Raw genomic sequence first — 17,418 nt, forward strand, 5'->3', positions numbered from 1 at the left:
GTGGTTTTGGGGGGGGGCTGTTGTTGGTTTGGGGTTTTTTTTTGTTTGTTTTTGTTTGCTTGTTTTGGTTTTTGATCAGATGAGATTCCATGATAGTTACTTAACAACTATTCTATTTTTTTGTTGGTTTTTTTTTTGTTCTCATCTTCCAGAATAAAACTAAATACTTTCTACCTCTTCCTCAGGACCAAATTGTTATAGTTGTTATTCAAAAATGTTCTAAAAACTTCCATAATCTGAAATGTGTGCTGTTGGGAAAGATGCTGAGTGCTTGTGTTCACTAATGTATTGTCAGCTGCTTGAAAAACCTGGCCAATAGCTTAATTTTAAAACTTGTCTGTTCCTCTCTGCATTGTATTGATGATACACACATAAATGCTGTGGTGCTAGAGTCAGTTCCTACTTGTTTTTTCTTTTGCTATTGTTGGTGTGTTTGCAAAAAAAATCTTCCTGCTTTGGTAACATGAAGCTGGTTGAATAACAGTGGCCAGGTTGAGGGGAGCTCTGAGCAGCCTGGTCTAGTGAATCGTGTCCCTGGCCATGTCAGGGGGTTGGATGAGATGATCTTTATGATCCTTCCAACCCAAGCTATTCTGTGATTCTATTTTAAGTTTCTTGAACCTGGGCTAGAATATAAAAACCTGAATAATTTAACTTGTAAACCAAATGGAATTATGATAAAGTCTTATTTAAGAACAAACATTCTTTTTTTTTTTTTAAATTGTTCGTCTCTTTGATATTCTGCAAGTGGGGAAATGTGTCTGCACCTTGCAATTAACTTCAAATTTTCAACATGTTTAGGGTCTTTGAAATTTTGTTTCCTGCATTCCAGTATTTAGCAACTGCATATGATGTACAAATTAACTATGGTGTAGAAATCAAAGTCCTTACTAATTATAATTTTTTATCTTGCAGAGTAATTTTAATGTGGCAGTTTTAAATGTGGGTGCCCCTGCAGCTGGAATGAACGCCGCCGTGAGGGCTGCAGTGAGAGTTGGCATGACTGAAGGTCACAAAATATTTGCTGTCATTGATGGTTTTGAAGGGTTCGCTAGAGGGAAGGTCAGTGTCATGTGTGTGCATTACCAAGTGCTAGGTACCCCATCCCACACCACCACCTTTGTTCATGTTCTTGGAAGGTGTGTTCTGTCATAACTGCCGAGGGAACTGGCTTTCTAAGTGCTTTTATTTCATAAAGATCTATAAAACCTAGATTGTAACTATTTCTCAACTATTCAAGTCTGTAAATTAATTTATGCTGAGTGTTACTAATCACGTGCTGCAGAGCTACAAAATGAGTTCAGATGAATCCTGCCTTTGAGTTTTGGTCAATGTTGAGCATATTGAAGTTTTTTCAGAGTAGCAGAATAATCTCTGATTCTAACCAATGAGCTATTGCACATGTATTCCTTTGCTGTACGAAACTTTGTAATGGTGCTTATTGAGGGAGGAAGCTTTTCTTTCCTTAAGTAAGTTAGATTCTTCTATTTGCCTGTTTTTAAATGTTATGCATTGGTTGGTGTACTGAAGAGAAACTGAATGCAAAATTACTGATTTCTGTGCTTGGCTGGAGGCACAGATCCCAAAACTTACATCAAAAACCTAATTTTAGATTTTTTTTTGCTTCACATTCAGTAGGAGAGGATAGCTGAAAATAGGATTGAGATATGAAACACAGAGACAAGGTTCATCTTGGTCTGGAAGAAGAAAGAGCAAATGGAATGGAAGGACTTGCAGCCTAATGCAAGGCAACAAAGCAATTAGGGTATCCAGGGGTGTCACCAAAAGGGATTGTAGAAATTCAAGAGAAATAGAGTTAAACTCTTGCTGCTGTTTTCTTCCTTGGCCTCATTTAGTTTTAGTGATGTCAGTGTCCACAACTTCTTCCCACAGCTTTTCATGAAGTAGTACCTGTTGTTTGCTGCAGCTCAAGAGAATGAATTGGATAATCACTTAACGAAATCTCTGTTTTTACTTTTATTCAAAGATTAAGGAAATTTCCTGGGGAGATGTTGGAGGCTGGACTGGTCAAGGAGGATCAATTCTTGGTACAAAACGGTAACATCAATATTTTTGTCAATTGATATGATTAATTGTAATGTTTTATATAACCACTGTATGATTCCATGTTCTTTTCTTCCCACAGAGTGTTTTTAAGTCCTCAGTTTTTGTACATTGGGGTTTTTTGAGTTTGTTTTTTGTTCAAATCCTTGTGTTCCAACTTGGGTATCCCTATAGTATTGAACCAGCTCTGAAAAGTGGGAGTTGGGACCTCAACTTAAAAATTTCCTGGGGTCCTTACACTTTAAAGCATTTCAAACCTGCAGTTTCTTTGCACTTGACATGAGTCCTTATTGTTTGTCTGGAGGAGCTACTTGCATGGATAAATATGTAAAACAAAAACCATTGTGTTGCTTGCTGACTTTATGGTTTCAGCTTAGTAATGAATTCTTAGTGCTTCAGAGTCTGTAAACTGTTTTTATTTTTCTTTTGGTTTAATGATTTTTAGTACTCTTCCTGCAAAATATTTGGAGAAGATTGCTGACCAGATGCGCACTAACAACATTAACGCCCTTATGGTTATTGGTGGATTTGAGGTACACTGAAATATCTAATTATGTCTAAGTAGACTAGAATTCCTAACAAAATTAATAGTTTGGTTTGACTTTTACCCAATCTTCATGTAAGATGCATTTGGTTCTATGTGTATTTGATACACAACATAGATAGTGTTTAGAATCATCAGTGTTGTCAATCAGTGGTTCTCTGGAAATTGGCATTTAATACAGTGACTGGAACTGCTAACAGATGTGTTAAATGGATAAATGAGATGAGGTAGTGTGATAGTTTTTTGTATTAAAATAAATTAACGACTTCTGTTGTGCAAGTTTCAGTCTATACTGTGTCAACACTTAGAACATCCTTGCAGAAGTTCTTGACTCTTAGTAGAAATTGCACTATGGTTCCTTATTTAAGCCACTCCTCTCACATAGTGCATGCCAAAATCTGTAATGGATCTAGAGAGGTATTTTTTTCTTGTATCTTCTGTTTGCTTTTTTCTAAAAAAACAATTAATTTTGGAAATTTTGATTCAGGAAAGTATTTTGCCCACTCCTTGCAGAGAATAATGTGCTCATTGCTTTTTGATAAAGAATGTGTCTTCCTTTTTTGTCCAAGCTGCTAGCTATGACCCTAATTCAGGAATATCAAGATTTTTAAATCAGGAATAACAGTACCTGAAGATTGGGGAACTAGTTTGTTTTGTTAAAAACCAACTTTCTGTGCCTAAATTGTTCATTTTCAAGAGACCATATGCTCTGTTTATTGTTTTCAAATATATGCCTGTTTCTAATGCTTTCTTTTTTGTCTGTGTTAGATTTTAGTGGTTCCTTAGTGCTCTGACTTGCTGAAGTGTGCTGTGGTAGAAATGGCTCCCCCTGTGGCCCTTCTCATTTTGTCACTCCAAACTCTGCCCTTCCTTTATTCATCCTAATTTTTCACCTGATGCCTGTGCCCAACAGGCTTACCTTGGACTTCTGGAATTGTCAGCAGCTCGGGAGAAATATGATGAATTCTGTGTTCCAATGGTTATGGTTCCTGCAACTGTATCCAACAATGTACCGGGTTCAGATTTCAGCATTGGTGCAGATACTGCTCTGAACACTATAACTGATGTAAGTCTGCTCTGGTGTGCATATACTAACAAAGCAGTTGTTTAAACTTAATCAATTGGCTACTACTGGATATTTTTGTAGACCAGAACTTCAGAAATGTGATCTGGGAAATTATAATTACTTGATATAACCACAGTCATGGCACCACTGTAGAAAAGAGAAAGTCTAGGATCCCAAATGCTTCCATTTAGTTTCTGCTAAAACCACAATGATCCCTAAATTTTTGAAGTGCTAGATAAGATGTTGTGTAAGAAAGAAAGAAACCTAAAGCTGAGACTTGGATGATCATTTACACTGTGGAGGGGAAAAAAACCCCTGTTCATAATATATAGAGTTGTAGTATACCCACCTGCAGCAAACACTGAGGAAAGTTGCTCTGTTGAGAGGGAGATTCTTAGTTATTTAACATCTTTCCTCCTCTAAGAGAATATGTAAAATCCATATTTCTCAGTAATAGGCATTACATTTATTCTCCTAATAGCAGATTTAATAAAAAGAGTTGAGATATATTAAGTAAATTTTAAAAAAATCAAATCCAGTAATACAACATAAAGTAAAAAATTGAATGTTTAATCTCTTATGAGGAAAAAGCTTCTCTACTTTGAGTGTGCTAGAGCAGTGGAGAAAGCTGCCCAGGGAGGTAGTGCAGTCTCCTGTGGAGATAATCCAAACCCTCCTGGATTGTTCCTGTGTCACTGGCTCAGGTGTTCCTGCCTTGGCAGGGGTTTGGACCACATGATCTCACGAGGTCCCTTCCAACCCCAGCCATTCTCAGTTCTCTAATACTAATTTCAGTTGAACAGAAAGCTTAGTCAGTTGGACAAAAAGAGTTTCAAGTTGCTTTTGAAAATTAAATGACAGTTCTTTTATCACTTAAATATATTTGAAAATTTTAATCATAATAGCTTTTTAATGTCAAGGATTCTTCAGGTGCCACCAACTTTGAATGCACTACCATATCTTTTTTTCCCACCACCATTCTAACATAAATAATTTTAACTTCATCAAAGGAAACCCTTCAGTTAGGAAATATCAGTTTCCTGAAGTATTGCCTCAAGTAAGACTGTAAGCTAATTAAAATTCACTGAATTAATTGTTTATTGACAACTTGGGTTATATATCAAAAAAGTTGATGTTGTTTCCAGTTCTGGTAAATAAAAATATCTGTCCAAAATGACTGATCATGAACTAAGGTGAGTAAAATGATTGTGCATAACATCTGCTTTCCCTCTTTTCTTATCTTCATAAACTTTGTTAACCGTACTGACTTCTTTTTATAGGTAATTTCATGTAAAGGAGATATGTAGTAGTCAGTCAGTCTGTGTTGTTGTGGTTTGCTTATCTATTTGGGTTTCTAGGTGTCATTTGCATTCATTAGATAAAGTGTTTGTATTTTCAATGTGAGAGTTAAAAACTTTTCAAAAGCTTTTATTTTTTTTTGCTAATGGCTTTCTTCTGGTTGTTTTGCATTTAATTTTGCCTAGATTTTTCTCTGGATTAAATATGAAAAGTAATGGCTTTGCAAGATTTATGTTCAGTTGAGTGGAAAATTAAATTTGGTGGGTTTTTTTGGTTTGGTTTGGTTTTTTTTTTTTTTCTTTTTTTTTTTTTTTTTTTGGAGGGAGCAGACTTTTCAGACTTTTGCATTTGGAAGACATCTTTTCAGTTTTTTACTCTGTTTGAACATGATTCACAAAAACTCCCAGTGGAAAATGCATTCTTTCATTCTTGTGCCATGCTCAGATCAGGTGCAGTAGCAACTGTGCCCCTGTTAAATGTGACCAGATAAGCCCAGACCAGACTGTCATAAACAAAAGTAGGAGGTGGACATGAATATCCATTTTATCAGGTTTATAGACAGGTTTTTTTCCTGTTACCACTGTTAGGTCAATAAATGCATCATAGTTTACAATGCTGTCAGAGCACCAAAAGTGCTCAGTTTTTCAGTGCTGCCTGAACACCAAAGTGTCATCACACTCAGTTTTTCTGTGGTATGGTTCTTACTTGTGTGCTCTTGCCTCCCTCTAGTCAGGTAAGTACAATTGTGCTGGTAATCAGGGATTGATGCTCTTTGGCATCATTAGACACTTGGCAGTTGTTTTAACTTGTCAGTTGTAAGTAATATGCTGAAACATTGGCTGATAAAATGTGTTAAAATTCTGCATTTAAAAAGCAAAAGAAAAAACAGACTTAACAGATACATAACTTCTGAATGAGAGATTAGTAAAGAGTGTGCTCCTCACAAAGGCATAAACATTGCTCAATAACTGCTTTAGATTCTATAACAGATCATGGGGACCCTTCTGAAATGTTCCATTTCTTCCACTTCTGTTTTAAAATCTTGGCTTCAAATTTGATTTATCTTCTGAATAGTGTTTTAAATTTATGATAAACTGTATTTTTCACTTCACTTTTCAGAATATTAGAAAAATGCTAATGACAACCTAAAGTACCTGGGAAAAGCTGGATGTTTCTACCTGAGGAGAATATGCTTAAGGCTGATCTATATAGGCATAAAAAGTTATCCTTGTAGGATTGCAGGATAAGAACATGAACTTCAAATTTTCTATTAAATGAAGCATCACTAAAATAGCTACCATAATAAAAATATCTCTATTTTCAAGTATGTTGCTAATTCAATGAAATTAATAGGATATTATTTTAGATGTCAGACCTCAGGAATGTGACAGCCATGAAATGAAAGGTATCAGCTAGATGAGAATAATGGAACCTGAAAAAGGGAGAGGCTAAAACTTTCCACTGTGTTTCTTTGACAATCTTGCCTGTCTTTTCACCAAGGGAAAAGGGGGTACAGATTGATGATTTGGTTTTGTGGGAAAAAAAAAAAATTAAACGTTCCCTGAGGAACAAAGAAAACTACAGTCAGATGCCTTAAGGCAGTCTCCACACATTTCCCATGGAAAACTGACACCTGTACCCTCCCAGTAGCACGTGTGGCTCCACATTACTCTGAGCTAGGAAGCTGAAAATTAGCCTTGGCCACTAGCTAACCTGTTAATTTTTCATCTCCTTTGGTCCTAGTAACAGCTGATGTGGAGTAAGGGCAGTAACTCCATTCCCTTCAGTGGCCATTTGTATTTAGATCATCTTAAAGTCAACAAACAGTAGTCTTTGCTTGACTGCAGAATTTTTATAAAGCATCCTTGGTTATGTTGGTTATGGCAACAACCTTTTTAGTAACACAAATCCAATAAAAGGGTATGATATTATTAAAACATTTTATTAACACAGTGCAGTATCCCTCTATGGCCTTACTGTAGTACTTAAAAAAAGTACTAGCATAGCAGTTGCTAAAACCATTGATTACTTATTTACCCTTTATAATTAAGTGACCATATATTAAAAGCATTTTCATGTTTTGCCACAGTGATGCAAAGATGTTGCATATAATCATCTAATGCTCAAGCTTGGTGAAGGTACAGTCATTGGATATGTTGGCTGAATCACTTGCATCAAATAAAATGGCAGTATTTAATGCAAGTACAACATATCATAACTGCATCTTAACATATCATAAATGCAGACTAACCAGTTATGTTAGTTATTGCTCTACATCTCCCTTTGACTTGTTTTTCCAGAAGTCTTAATATAAAACCTTTTAGAGAAACTCATGTTCTGCAGATCTCCAGGAAGCTGTGTGGCTTTTACCAAACTGCTGTTACTTTGTATGTCTTTATTCTTTTAATAGAAATAAAAGTTCCAAGCAGCCTGACTGGTCCAGGCAATTACTGGAATTTCCTAAGTGAAGTCTCAGCTACTCAAAAAACCAAATCCCAAATAAACACCTCCTATTTGTTGCTCCTGGCTGCAGTTCTTCAGAGCTCTTTGGGTCTGAAAGTGCCGTCTTTTAGACTGTGTTTCAACCTCAAACTGAAAGCACTGAGCCATTTCATTTACAAAACAGTGAGAAGAGAGAGGTTTTTTAGAAAGTTGGTTTGCATTTTTGCACCTACAGCCATAAATATCCTGTCTTCTCACTGAACAGGATCTGCTCTGTCTAGGACAAAAGCTCAGAAGGAGAACTCTCACAGGTAGGGGATTTACCCATAATTTTCTTCCATGTTTTTCCTTATACCAGTCACTGTGCAGATATGCCTGGAGATGCTTCAGTAGGTATCTAATTTTGATCTGCAATAATTGGCTTCTCTGAATCGATTTGAGAAATCAAGAAAATGAGACTTCTGTGAACATCAGTTGCTGGGAGAAAGAGATGAAAACATTGTGTCCTACGTAATCAGGCTTTCTGGTGGAGAGCCAACATGGGCAGTTTGAAAAATTGCCACACTTCATAAGAGATGCTGATGAGTCTAGATTAGAAATAATTGGAATAATGTAATGTATGTTTACTTAAAACAGCTGCAAAATCTCAACATTTGTTTTGACATCCACTAGGAGCACCTAATCCTTTTGACATGATAATATATTTTGTAGAATTTGGAGTCATTCCAAGGACCTAAAACTGCTTTTCAAAGAATCCTTGAACTATACTTGCAAACTTTATTAACTCATCCATGTGCATATGTTCCTGGATTTTTCTAGGCCTACATCCAGTCTGTGTTCACAGAGGCAGATGTGTGATGTTGATAGAAACTTTGAAGGCATGGGTGAACTTTTTTTTCCTTTCTCTTGGTGGAAATAGGTGCGTGTCTTGACTTTGTAGGATAACATAGTTTTTTTTAAAAGTGTCTTTCTTTAAGCATTTTCTTCAAGTTGCAAGGGTTTTACTAGTTAACTTTCTAAGCTCCTTAGCATGTATCAAACTCTGTTCTTTAAGTTCTTTCTTGTGGAATGATTTCCAGTCTAGCTTTTTGCTATGCTTTCCTGCCCAGCTGCTTCAAACCTCTCTGCTGTGCACACTTCACCTTCAGTCTGTACTAACTTGTACTAATCCTCTGCATTTCTTCAAAGAGCATTGTGCCAATGCAACCCCAGTGCACTGTTGTGGTATGTACAGGATATGCCCCCCCCCCCAATAATCTCACCAATTGTATTTACTTGGGCCAATGGACAGCCACATTTACCATCACACGCCAGGAGTCATTAGCAGAGCAGTTCAAAGACAAGGAATGTTTCACTCACACTTGTACCACTGCTTCAGGCCTTTGAAAGTTGTCTGCAGCTCTACGAGGCGCGTGCCAGCTTTGAGGAGTTTAATGTTCCTATCTGTGTTGTGCCTGCTACTATTAGCAACAATGTGCCAGGCACAGACTATAGCCTTGGTACTGACACTGCCTTGAATGCTATTGTGGAGGTAAGACTGCATATCTTTTAAAAGTTAAGATGATAAAATGTATAAGATGAGGTTACTTAAAGACTTTGAAATGTCTGCTTTTCTTAAATAACTCAGTTACTTGTGTTTTTAATGGTTATTAGTTCAGTTTTCCAAGACTGATTAAAGATTAACCTTAGAAAAAATATGTTAAATGCTTAATTTTTGGGTATTCTCTTTAGTTCTTCAAGACTCCTGCATTAGTGCTTAAGGTATTTGCTTTTACTGAGAATCAAATATTTTGCTTTCTTCAATTTCATTTTTATCTTAACTTAGGTAAAAGATTACTTAGGTAAAAGAAGAAAGCACATATTTTATAAATAAATGCCTCATTTGTTGGATGAACTGTTGACTGAGCTCAGTGCAGTAGAGCATTTTAAGTACATGATTAACACTAAACACATGAATAATCCTGTAAACTCCCTTAGGCTTAACATACATTAAGTGCATATAAATGCATGGATAGTATAAGCAGTTAAGTCTGCCACTGATGTTCAGCTAAACAATGCAGGGTCAGAACAATCAGTGTTCTAGTTTTAGTCTACCATGGTTTTTCCCTTGGGTACAACTGCTTTATGAGCTCTTTGAGTTGTATTTACTCTGCTTAAGACACAGCGAAGGGAACTGATCTGAGGTGTAATGCAAACAAATGAGTAAATCTTACCAGCTCTGAGTTTTATCAAACCCATCCTTAGCAGGCCATATAACTAATCATGAAGTAATTTGCCAAGGAAGTAAAATCAACACTACAGATCCAGGGGGTTGGGAAAAGCAGATTTGTTTTCCTGCTTTATACAGTGTTCCTACACAGCGAGTGAAAAAGCTCAGTAGATAACTGGAAGAGCTGTGGCAGAAAACAGGGTGGCCTGGCCTTTGGGAGCTGCAGTGCAGCATCCCTGGGCTGAGATGTCCTCAGGTATCATGTGGGCCCATCATGAAATGTTCATAGGCAGGACATGGGTAGTGCTTCACCACTCCTTTCCTTTTTCCCCCCTTGGCCTGACATTTATAGATTTATAGAAGTAGCTAAGTCTGCTAATTGTGATGATGCACCTTCAAAAGTGGTAACTCTGAAAACACAATGGGGCAACAAAAGATTGCATACAGTGCTGCTTCCTCTTACATAATTGTTTTTGATACTAATTTACAGTTTGTATAGATATCAGTAATGCTTTCTGTAAAAGAAAAAAATGGTTGTATCATTTGAATTTTATTGTCATTAGGATGTTTAGTTAATAGCAGAACACTTGATTTGGTGTTTCAAACATTAGGATTTCTCATTAAGCTGGGTCAGTTCATATGAAAGCTCAACTAGCAATGGAATTAAAAAAAAAAAAACCTCATGCCTTGTTTATGATGTCTGAAACCTGCACCAGGCATCTGAGGTTTGGCTTTTCCAGCCTGTAATATAGTGTATGAATTAATAATTCCTTTAAGTCTACCTGTGCCAATTTCATATTTGGGTATTTCTGTCACAGTAATTCTGAGAAAGCAAGAGTAGTAGAAAGTTTGCACTCCATCTCTTTTATGGTTAAGGACAGAAACCCTTCTAAGTAGATTTCAACTGATTAGTCCCATTGGCAATGACTGATTTACCTCCTTGCTTAGTACTTGGAGATTCTCAAAAGGCAGAAAATTCCACTCTCCTGCCAGCAGATGGGAAATCTTTTTAGAAATCTTGGGATTTACAAATACTAGAAGTCTCTTAAAATGGTGGAAATCTTCACATGTATCTTTATTGTCTAAAGACAAGATTGTTTTACAACGTAAGTTAAAGATATAGTACCTATCCAGTTTCAGACAGCCCTTTAAAAAAATGAGTTAAATTTCTCCAGTGCTACAGTATTCTGCAAAAATTTTCATGAAGTAATGTCTGCAAGGAGAAAGTAAAGTGCTTGGTGACACTGTAAAACCCAAGACACGTAAGTAAAAGTGTCATTTTGAAAAACTGACAGAAAGTCAACATAGACTTTCGTGACATAGTTTGTTATGGAGATACTTCTCTGCTTGGGATAACAGATTATCCATATTCTGAATAAATTCATGTGAATGCTGCACTTCTGTGTGTAAGCACATAATATGCATATATGCAAATAAATAAATATGTATAAATTAAATTACACGTATCTTTTGCTAGCTTGACCTAAATACCTGCATATACTGGTCTTAGTCTTTAAATGCATTAAACTCTTGTATGTTAGAAGTTCTAGAGTTTCTATATTAAGTTTTCTCATGTATCAGGTAATGATTTGTTCTGTGATATGTTAGGTATGGTTTTAAGGGCCATATTGCTCACAATCTGAATTTCAGAAGTAGTATTTTCAGTTAGCTGAATGAAGTTCTGGTTTTAAAAAACCGTGAACTAGAAATACCTCAAATATTACAGCACCTACAGTTACTCATTCAAAAAATCAGAAAGTCAGGGAATTTTTTAATGTTACCATAATTCAGGATGCAAGATGACAAACTTTCCAGGTACTTTCATTTCCATTTTTATTAAACAGAACTGGTGTTGGGACACTACATCAGTTTCACAAAATTCTTCCTGTCACAAAGTGTGGTACATCCTATTTATTTATTTGTTTCTAAGACAAAGAAGAAAATGGGGCCTCTTTATTCCTCTGACTTGCTTTCTGAAAGGAAAATACATTAATCAACAACTTTAAAATAACTTCAAATGGTAGAAAAATTCATTCCAGGAGGTGAGTTTGTCAAATAGATTCTTGAGTATTACTAAAACCTAAAGGTGGATAGTAAACTAGTTCCTAAGTTTCTGCATCTTCCTGAGTTACAGTGTTTTCCTAAGATTCCTAGGTCTTGCCACACTGGAGATTGCCTCTGTCTTTTTTACTTTCCTCTTCTCTTAGGCAGCTCTAAGAAATATTGCTGTTAACTGGTTACATGTAAGTAGCAGATCTCCGTGTAGAGAACATTTCTTGTGCTGGTCAGAGTAAGGTGCAAGTGGAGATTTCAGTCTTGTTACAGTAACTATGTACCTGTTAGTAAAAAAGCGAAAGCATTTTAAAACATGCACCAGTAGTGCTTGAAAGAATTATATTATGTGGAAATCATTACTGGAAAGTAATTGGGCAGTTCATGCTCAGGACTTAAGAAGTTCAGTATAGATGGGAATGCAGTGAATTTTAATATCAATGCTAAGAAGAAGTAATGAATAGAGTTACAGAAGAGAAGTTTATTCGTCCCACAATTCCTTGAAAAGCTTCATTATATCTACTTGTATCTGTGTTAGAAAATGCAGATACACAACTGGTTAATGCCACTGCAAACCAAAATGAACTCTTGTTTCAGTATTTGCAGGAAGCAAGTAGATGCTAAGAATTGCTAGTAGAAAAACATTTCTACCCTGGTGTTCAGTATATGATCTATAAGAAATCCTGGATTGGATAATTATTATAGTTACATGCACTATGCCGTTTCAGAATTCTTAAAAGATTCCTTCTTTAGAAATGCTTTATTTTTAACTTTTTTGTTACCAGTAGGTGACACAAAGTTGCATGACATACAAAAGCGTAAGCAGTGAGGGGTTGTAGTGCATACTCAGGCTGTGGTGTCTCTGAGCAGACGTGTGACCGCATCAAGCAGTCGGCCAGCGGCACCAAGCGCCGCGTGTTCATCATCGAGACCATGGGCGGCTACTGCGGCTACCTGGCCAACATGGGGGCCCTGGCAGCAGGAGCTGATGCTGCTTACATCTTCGAGGAGCAGTTTGATATCAGAGAGCTCCAGGTATTCAGCACCTTTTGCTCATTCTTAACTAAGTCTAAAGCTGTTGTACGTGTGTATCATAACGTGTGTACTTCAAGTAGATGGCTCATGGAAGAAAGAAACAGCTGAGGGTGGGCCTGAAATCTGTGCTTGTCATGCCAGTTCCTGTGCCATAATATAATATAAAGGAGTGTAGACACAATCACTGTTGACACCCAAGTTCAGTAAGATGACAAAAATAATTGTATTGGCCATTAAGCACTACTAGATTGTTTCATATTTAGTCTTCTGATTGAAATTCAAATTAAATTAACAGACCTGGGTAGTTTTAAAATTAAGCCAAAAAAAGAGAACAGTATCTTTTCATTATGGCACAGTTGTATTTAAAAGCTGTTCAGGACAAGAACTGACCAGTATGTCAGGTTTATTAGATACTGACTCTGTTACCACAGCTATTCAGAGCATGTCTGGAAGTGTTACTAAAATAAAGCCCTCAGGCTTTAAGGATTATGGATTATGGTGTGGTACACACACAAGCTGAAAGGGAACTTGTCTGCTCTGAGGAGTTTACACTTCTGAGATGGTTAGTGCTAGCTGCAGTCATGGGCAAACACAAAGCTAAAAGGATAGAAATTTCCTGAGAAGCACAGAGATGTGAAATGAACCAGAACTTATCCCCATGCAGTTGTTGCCAGGACTGGAAGTAAGGGCAGGCTGTAAACTTCAGTGGCAATTTGTGTATTTTTATGTATACCAAGCTGGATGCTGTACCAGTACAGAATATAAAACCTCCTTTGATTTAATAAAATCTGTTACTTCTGATATAAAGATGTTAGTTTTAACCCAAGATGAATTGCCATACACAGCATGTTATCTTGCATCTCCAAAAATCTTGATAATTTGAATTTGCACATAATGCTTTATGTGGAATATTTGACAGAAGTTCTCAGGAAATGTAGACTCATTAAAGTTGTTTCAGAGTTCTGTACAAGTCTTTAAAAATACTTTTGTTTCTAGGCTAATGTGGAACACTTAACTGAAAAAATGAAAACCAGTATTCAGCGTGGTCTAGTGCTGAGGTAAGTAAAAGTAGTTGTAATAGATGGCATCAGTGATACTGAGCATTCCCAGCAAGGTAGGCTGCTTGGCCACTTGGAATGACACTCCCAAGTCTATATTCCTTGATTATTCCTTTAACTTGAGATTTTTAGAAAAGCTGTGCTCCAAAAGGCAATTCTGTGACCTGTCTGGAAGTGCAAGTCCAAAACTTCTTTTTATGTAAATATATTTGCTCTGTAATCTAATACTTCATCCTATTTTCAGTCTGTTTTCTCATTGGGTTTATCTTTTATTCCAGATTCCTTCTTACTAAAGGTAGTGTGTCACACTGTGACCTTTACTGTAAAAACCCTAAAAATCATGAATCTGTTACATAAAAATGAGTGAATGTGATCAGATGAAAATGTCCCAGCCAGGATTACTGCTATCAAGAAAAGGGAAAAGACTTGTCATTCAGTAGCTTGAAAGACATCCAGTGCTTTAGAGTAAATTTGCTAACTGGCCTTAATTGTTACAGAAATGAGAATTGCAATGAAAACTACACAACTGATTTCATTTATCAGCTGTATTCTGAAGAAGGAAAAGGAGTGTTTGACTGTCGAAAAAATGTATTGGGCCATATGCAGCAGGTAAATACAACCCTACAGTTACAGACAGCACTGACTTTTTGTGCACAGAGTATATACACTACACTATTCAAGCATTTGAAACAAGTCTGACTCAAGATAAAGGAAAAAAAATATGGATTTTTGTTTGTAGGCAACTCAGAAGGATTTTTTAGCATCAAGTTTTATTGCAAACCCTTTTTAAAAATCTAGGGAAAATGCATTAGATTCTTTATGAATTTCATTTTTATTCTTCTTCTCTCTGTATTAATAAATATTTCCACTTTTTGTCTTGTATTTAATTGTAATACCTTCTCCATAATACAATTATCTGCCCATCCATAATGTCTCTGCCTCTTGAATCCTCTTGAAGAGCAGAGATTTCATTAAGAAAATCTATGCAGATGGGTGTTTTTGTGGAAGAGACAGAAGTGAGCTACTCCTTTGGCCTGTGTTGTCTGCACGGCTTTATCTCACTGTGCAGCTGGTTGGTGGGCAAAGGGAGTTCCTGATTTGGCTACACTTAACACTGAGGCTGACCTGGAGGAAAATGCACAGTCCCCTCCATTCTTCTAAATGAGAAATAGTATTGATTCTGTGGGAATACCACAGGTGCTGAACACAAATTTTAAAACACCTTAGACTGACTAATGGGGTGGGGCTTTTGGTTTGTTTTACTAAGTGGGGGAAATGGAAATAAGAGGTAGAGGAGGCCATTAACAGAGATAACTGCTAAAACAAACATCAATCCTGCTTTGATAAGCTAACCCAGAATTCAATTTTTACACAGGGTGGAGCACCTTCACCATTTGATAGGAATTTCGGGACAAAAATTTCAGCAAAAGCTATGCAGTGGATCTCCAAAAAACTGAAGGAAACCTTACCGGCAAGGTGCAGAAACGTTTGGTGCAGTCTCTTGTTACTGTCTTTGATTGTCTGTCAGTATGTAAGATTCCTCCACTTTGCAAACATATGACAATTTGTTAGTCAACATACTTCTTCCCATCTTGGTATTTTTTATTATTCAGTAGTGCCTTTCTGTGCTTCTTGCTGTATGAGCATTTCCACTTGAGTGAGGTCAATAATTCAGATAGCTGTTTCATCATCCTCTTAAAATAGCCAGTGTGATGGAAGGTTTACATGCATGCAGGAATTGATGTTTGTATAGTTACATTTGTTCTTTTTTGTTTCATGCTGCCTTCATGGGAGACAGGAGGTAATATTTAGTCTTTGAGAATTATTGTAAAGCACTACTTCCTAAAATCTGATCTAAAACTGGATGCTAAAATTCATTCATTTTGTTGTTTAACTGCACTGTTTTTTCATTGCTAATCACTGAAGTTAAGCTAAAAAGATCTAATCCTATTAAAGTACTAATTTGATGTTATATCAGTCTATTAAATAATCAGCAGCTGAAATTAGGCTACTATAAGTTTTTGTTTAGTTTAATTAAAGAAAAGTGGTATTTGCTCTTATACTTGTAAGAAGGATGCTGAATTACTTCATTCTTTTTAGGAAAAGTATTTGCCAATACCGATGACTCAGTTTGTTTGCTGGGAATGCGGAGACGCAACCTTGTTTTCCAACCCGTGGCTGAGCTGAAGAGTGAAACAGACTTTGTGTACGTATGCCCTGCCTGGTGTAAACACCTCACCACAGCCTGCCTTGCACCACTTCAAACAAACACTTCCCAACACCTTACTGCTTTTGCCTTAGGCCTGAATTCTGCCAGATCTACTTGGATTGTTTGCTTCTCTCTTGCTTTTGTGCTTTTACTTCATCCTCTTTACACCTGAAAGTCTCATGGTGAAGTCTGAACTGCTGTCCTGTTAAGTAACCTCCATGTGATTGCCTTAATGCCTAGAATTACTTTACTTCGGTTTCAGTTCACTGGGACAGCATTTTTGTGCCAAATTTGGTATTATGTTTAACACTTCCAGTAAGACCTGTTCATTTCTTTGGGATTCTGTTCTTGATTCTTCTAGTTTGTGTCAGTGTTTTACATCCCCCTATGATGGTCAATGCCTGATGCCATTCCTAATGAAGGTGTTTGCCTTACCCCATGTATTTCACCTCCCTGTTTCCCCCCCAGACACAGGATTCCCAAGGAGCAGTGGTGGCTGAAGCTGCGACCGCTGATGAAGATCCTGGCCAAGTACAAGACCAGCTATGATGTGTCAGACTCAGGCCAGCTGGAACACGTGGCCATGCTCCCAAAGGAAGCTGAGACCGGAGCCATCTAAACACACCACATTTAGATTGTTGTCATAGATGCACATTGTGAGTAACAATGCTTTAGAATCGTTAAAGCTTTGTTTTGTAACATTTAAATTATTGTTCCAGCACTTTATGTGAAACAAGATGTTCAGCTGTCACACAGATTTTGTCCTGTTTGTGTGTTATATTTGAAACAAACCCTTGCATCTAATGGAAAACACCAGTACTGATACTGCCCTTTAACAAGCAAGTGCAACACCGTTCTATGCACTCCGTAAGTTACTCATCTACTGCACTTTGTTTCAGAGTACTTACACCCAAAAATAAGTGTAGATGGCTAGTTCTTGTGTTGAGTTACAGGATGTGCTTACTGTTTCTGAAATGAAATAAAATACTGTTGCAAACATCATATGTGTGTTTACTTGCTTTAAACAGCGGGGGGAATAGCACTTGAAGGATTCTCTATAGACTCCAGTGAAGGAAAAAGAAACTCCCCTTTTCATTCCTCAGTGCTGCAGGAAGTAGTCACACCAGAGCAAATGTTTTTTCATTGCTGCTTCAGGATCAGGCTAGGAGTTGGAATAATTTCCCCTTGTACAGGAAAGATAAAACTAGTTCTTGGGATTGGGAGTGGGGAAGAACAGCTTTAGCAAGGTGACATTCGTAAGGGTGTAATCTGGCCCTTGCTTCATGTTTCCTTTTTCTCAGAGCTTCTTTAAGATTGACACCCCCAATACTGATCAGAAAGGGTAACAAGGCTGAAAAACAGCCAAAAATGTTTTCTCATGCTAGTTTATGTTAACTGGACCTTGACAAGGTAAATCATGGTGTACCAAAATCTTGCCCA

The 17,418-nt window shown here is 36.9% G+C and overlaps 1 protein-coding gene across 1 annotated transcript in view; it reads left to right on the forward strand.

Moving 5' to 3' along the window:
- The window catches only part of PFKP (phosphofructokinase, platelet), a 42,550-nt gene extending 25,570 nt beyond the window's left edge, over nt 1–16,980 (forward strand). The window contains 11 exon segments of the mRNA XM_030943846.1: nt 916–1,062; nt 1,988–2,058; nt 2,510–2,597; nt 3,522–3,674; nt 12,547–12,711; nt 13,708–13,769; nt 14,267–14,378; nt 15,145–15,234; nt 15,236–15,245; nt 15,870–15,975; nt 16,447–16,980. Of these exon segments, the coding sequence (XP_030799706.1) occupies nt 916–1,062; nt 1,988–2,058; nt 2,510–2,597; nt 3,522–3,674; nt 12,547–12,711; nt 13,708–13,769; nt 14,267–14,378; nt 15,145–15,234; nt 15,236–15,245; nt 15,870–15,975; nt 16,447–16,597 (1,155 nt within the window). The 3' untranslated portion in view covers nt 16,598–16,980.
- Nucleotides 16,981–17,418: the final 438 nt, after the last annotated feature.

This window comes from Camarhynchus parvulus, chromosome 2, assembly GCF_901933205.1.
Source record: "Camarhynchus parvulus chromosome 2, STF_HiC, whole genome shotgun sequence".
Classification (NCBI taxonomy): Eukaryota; Metazoa; Chordata; class Aves; order Passeriformes; family Thraupidae; genus Camarhynchus; species Camarhynchus parvulus.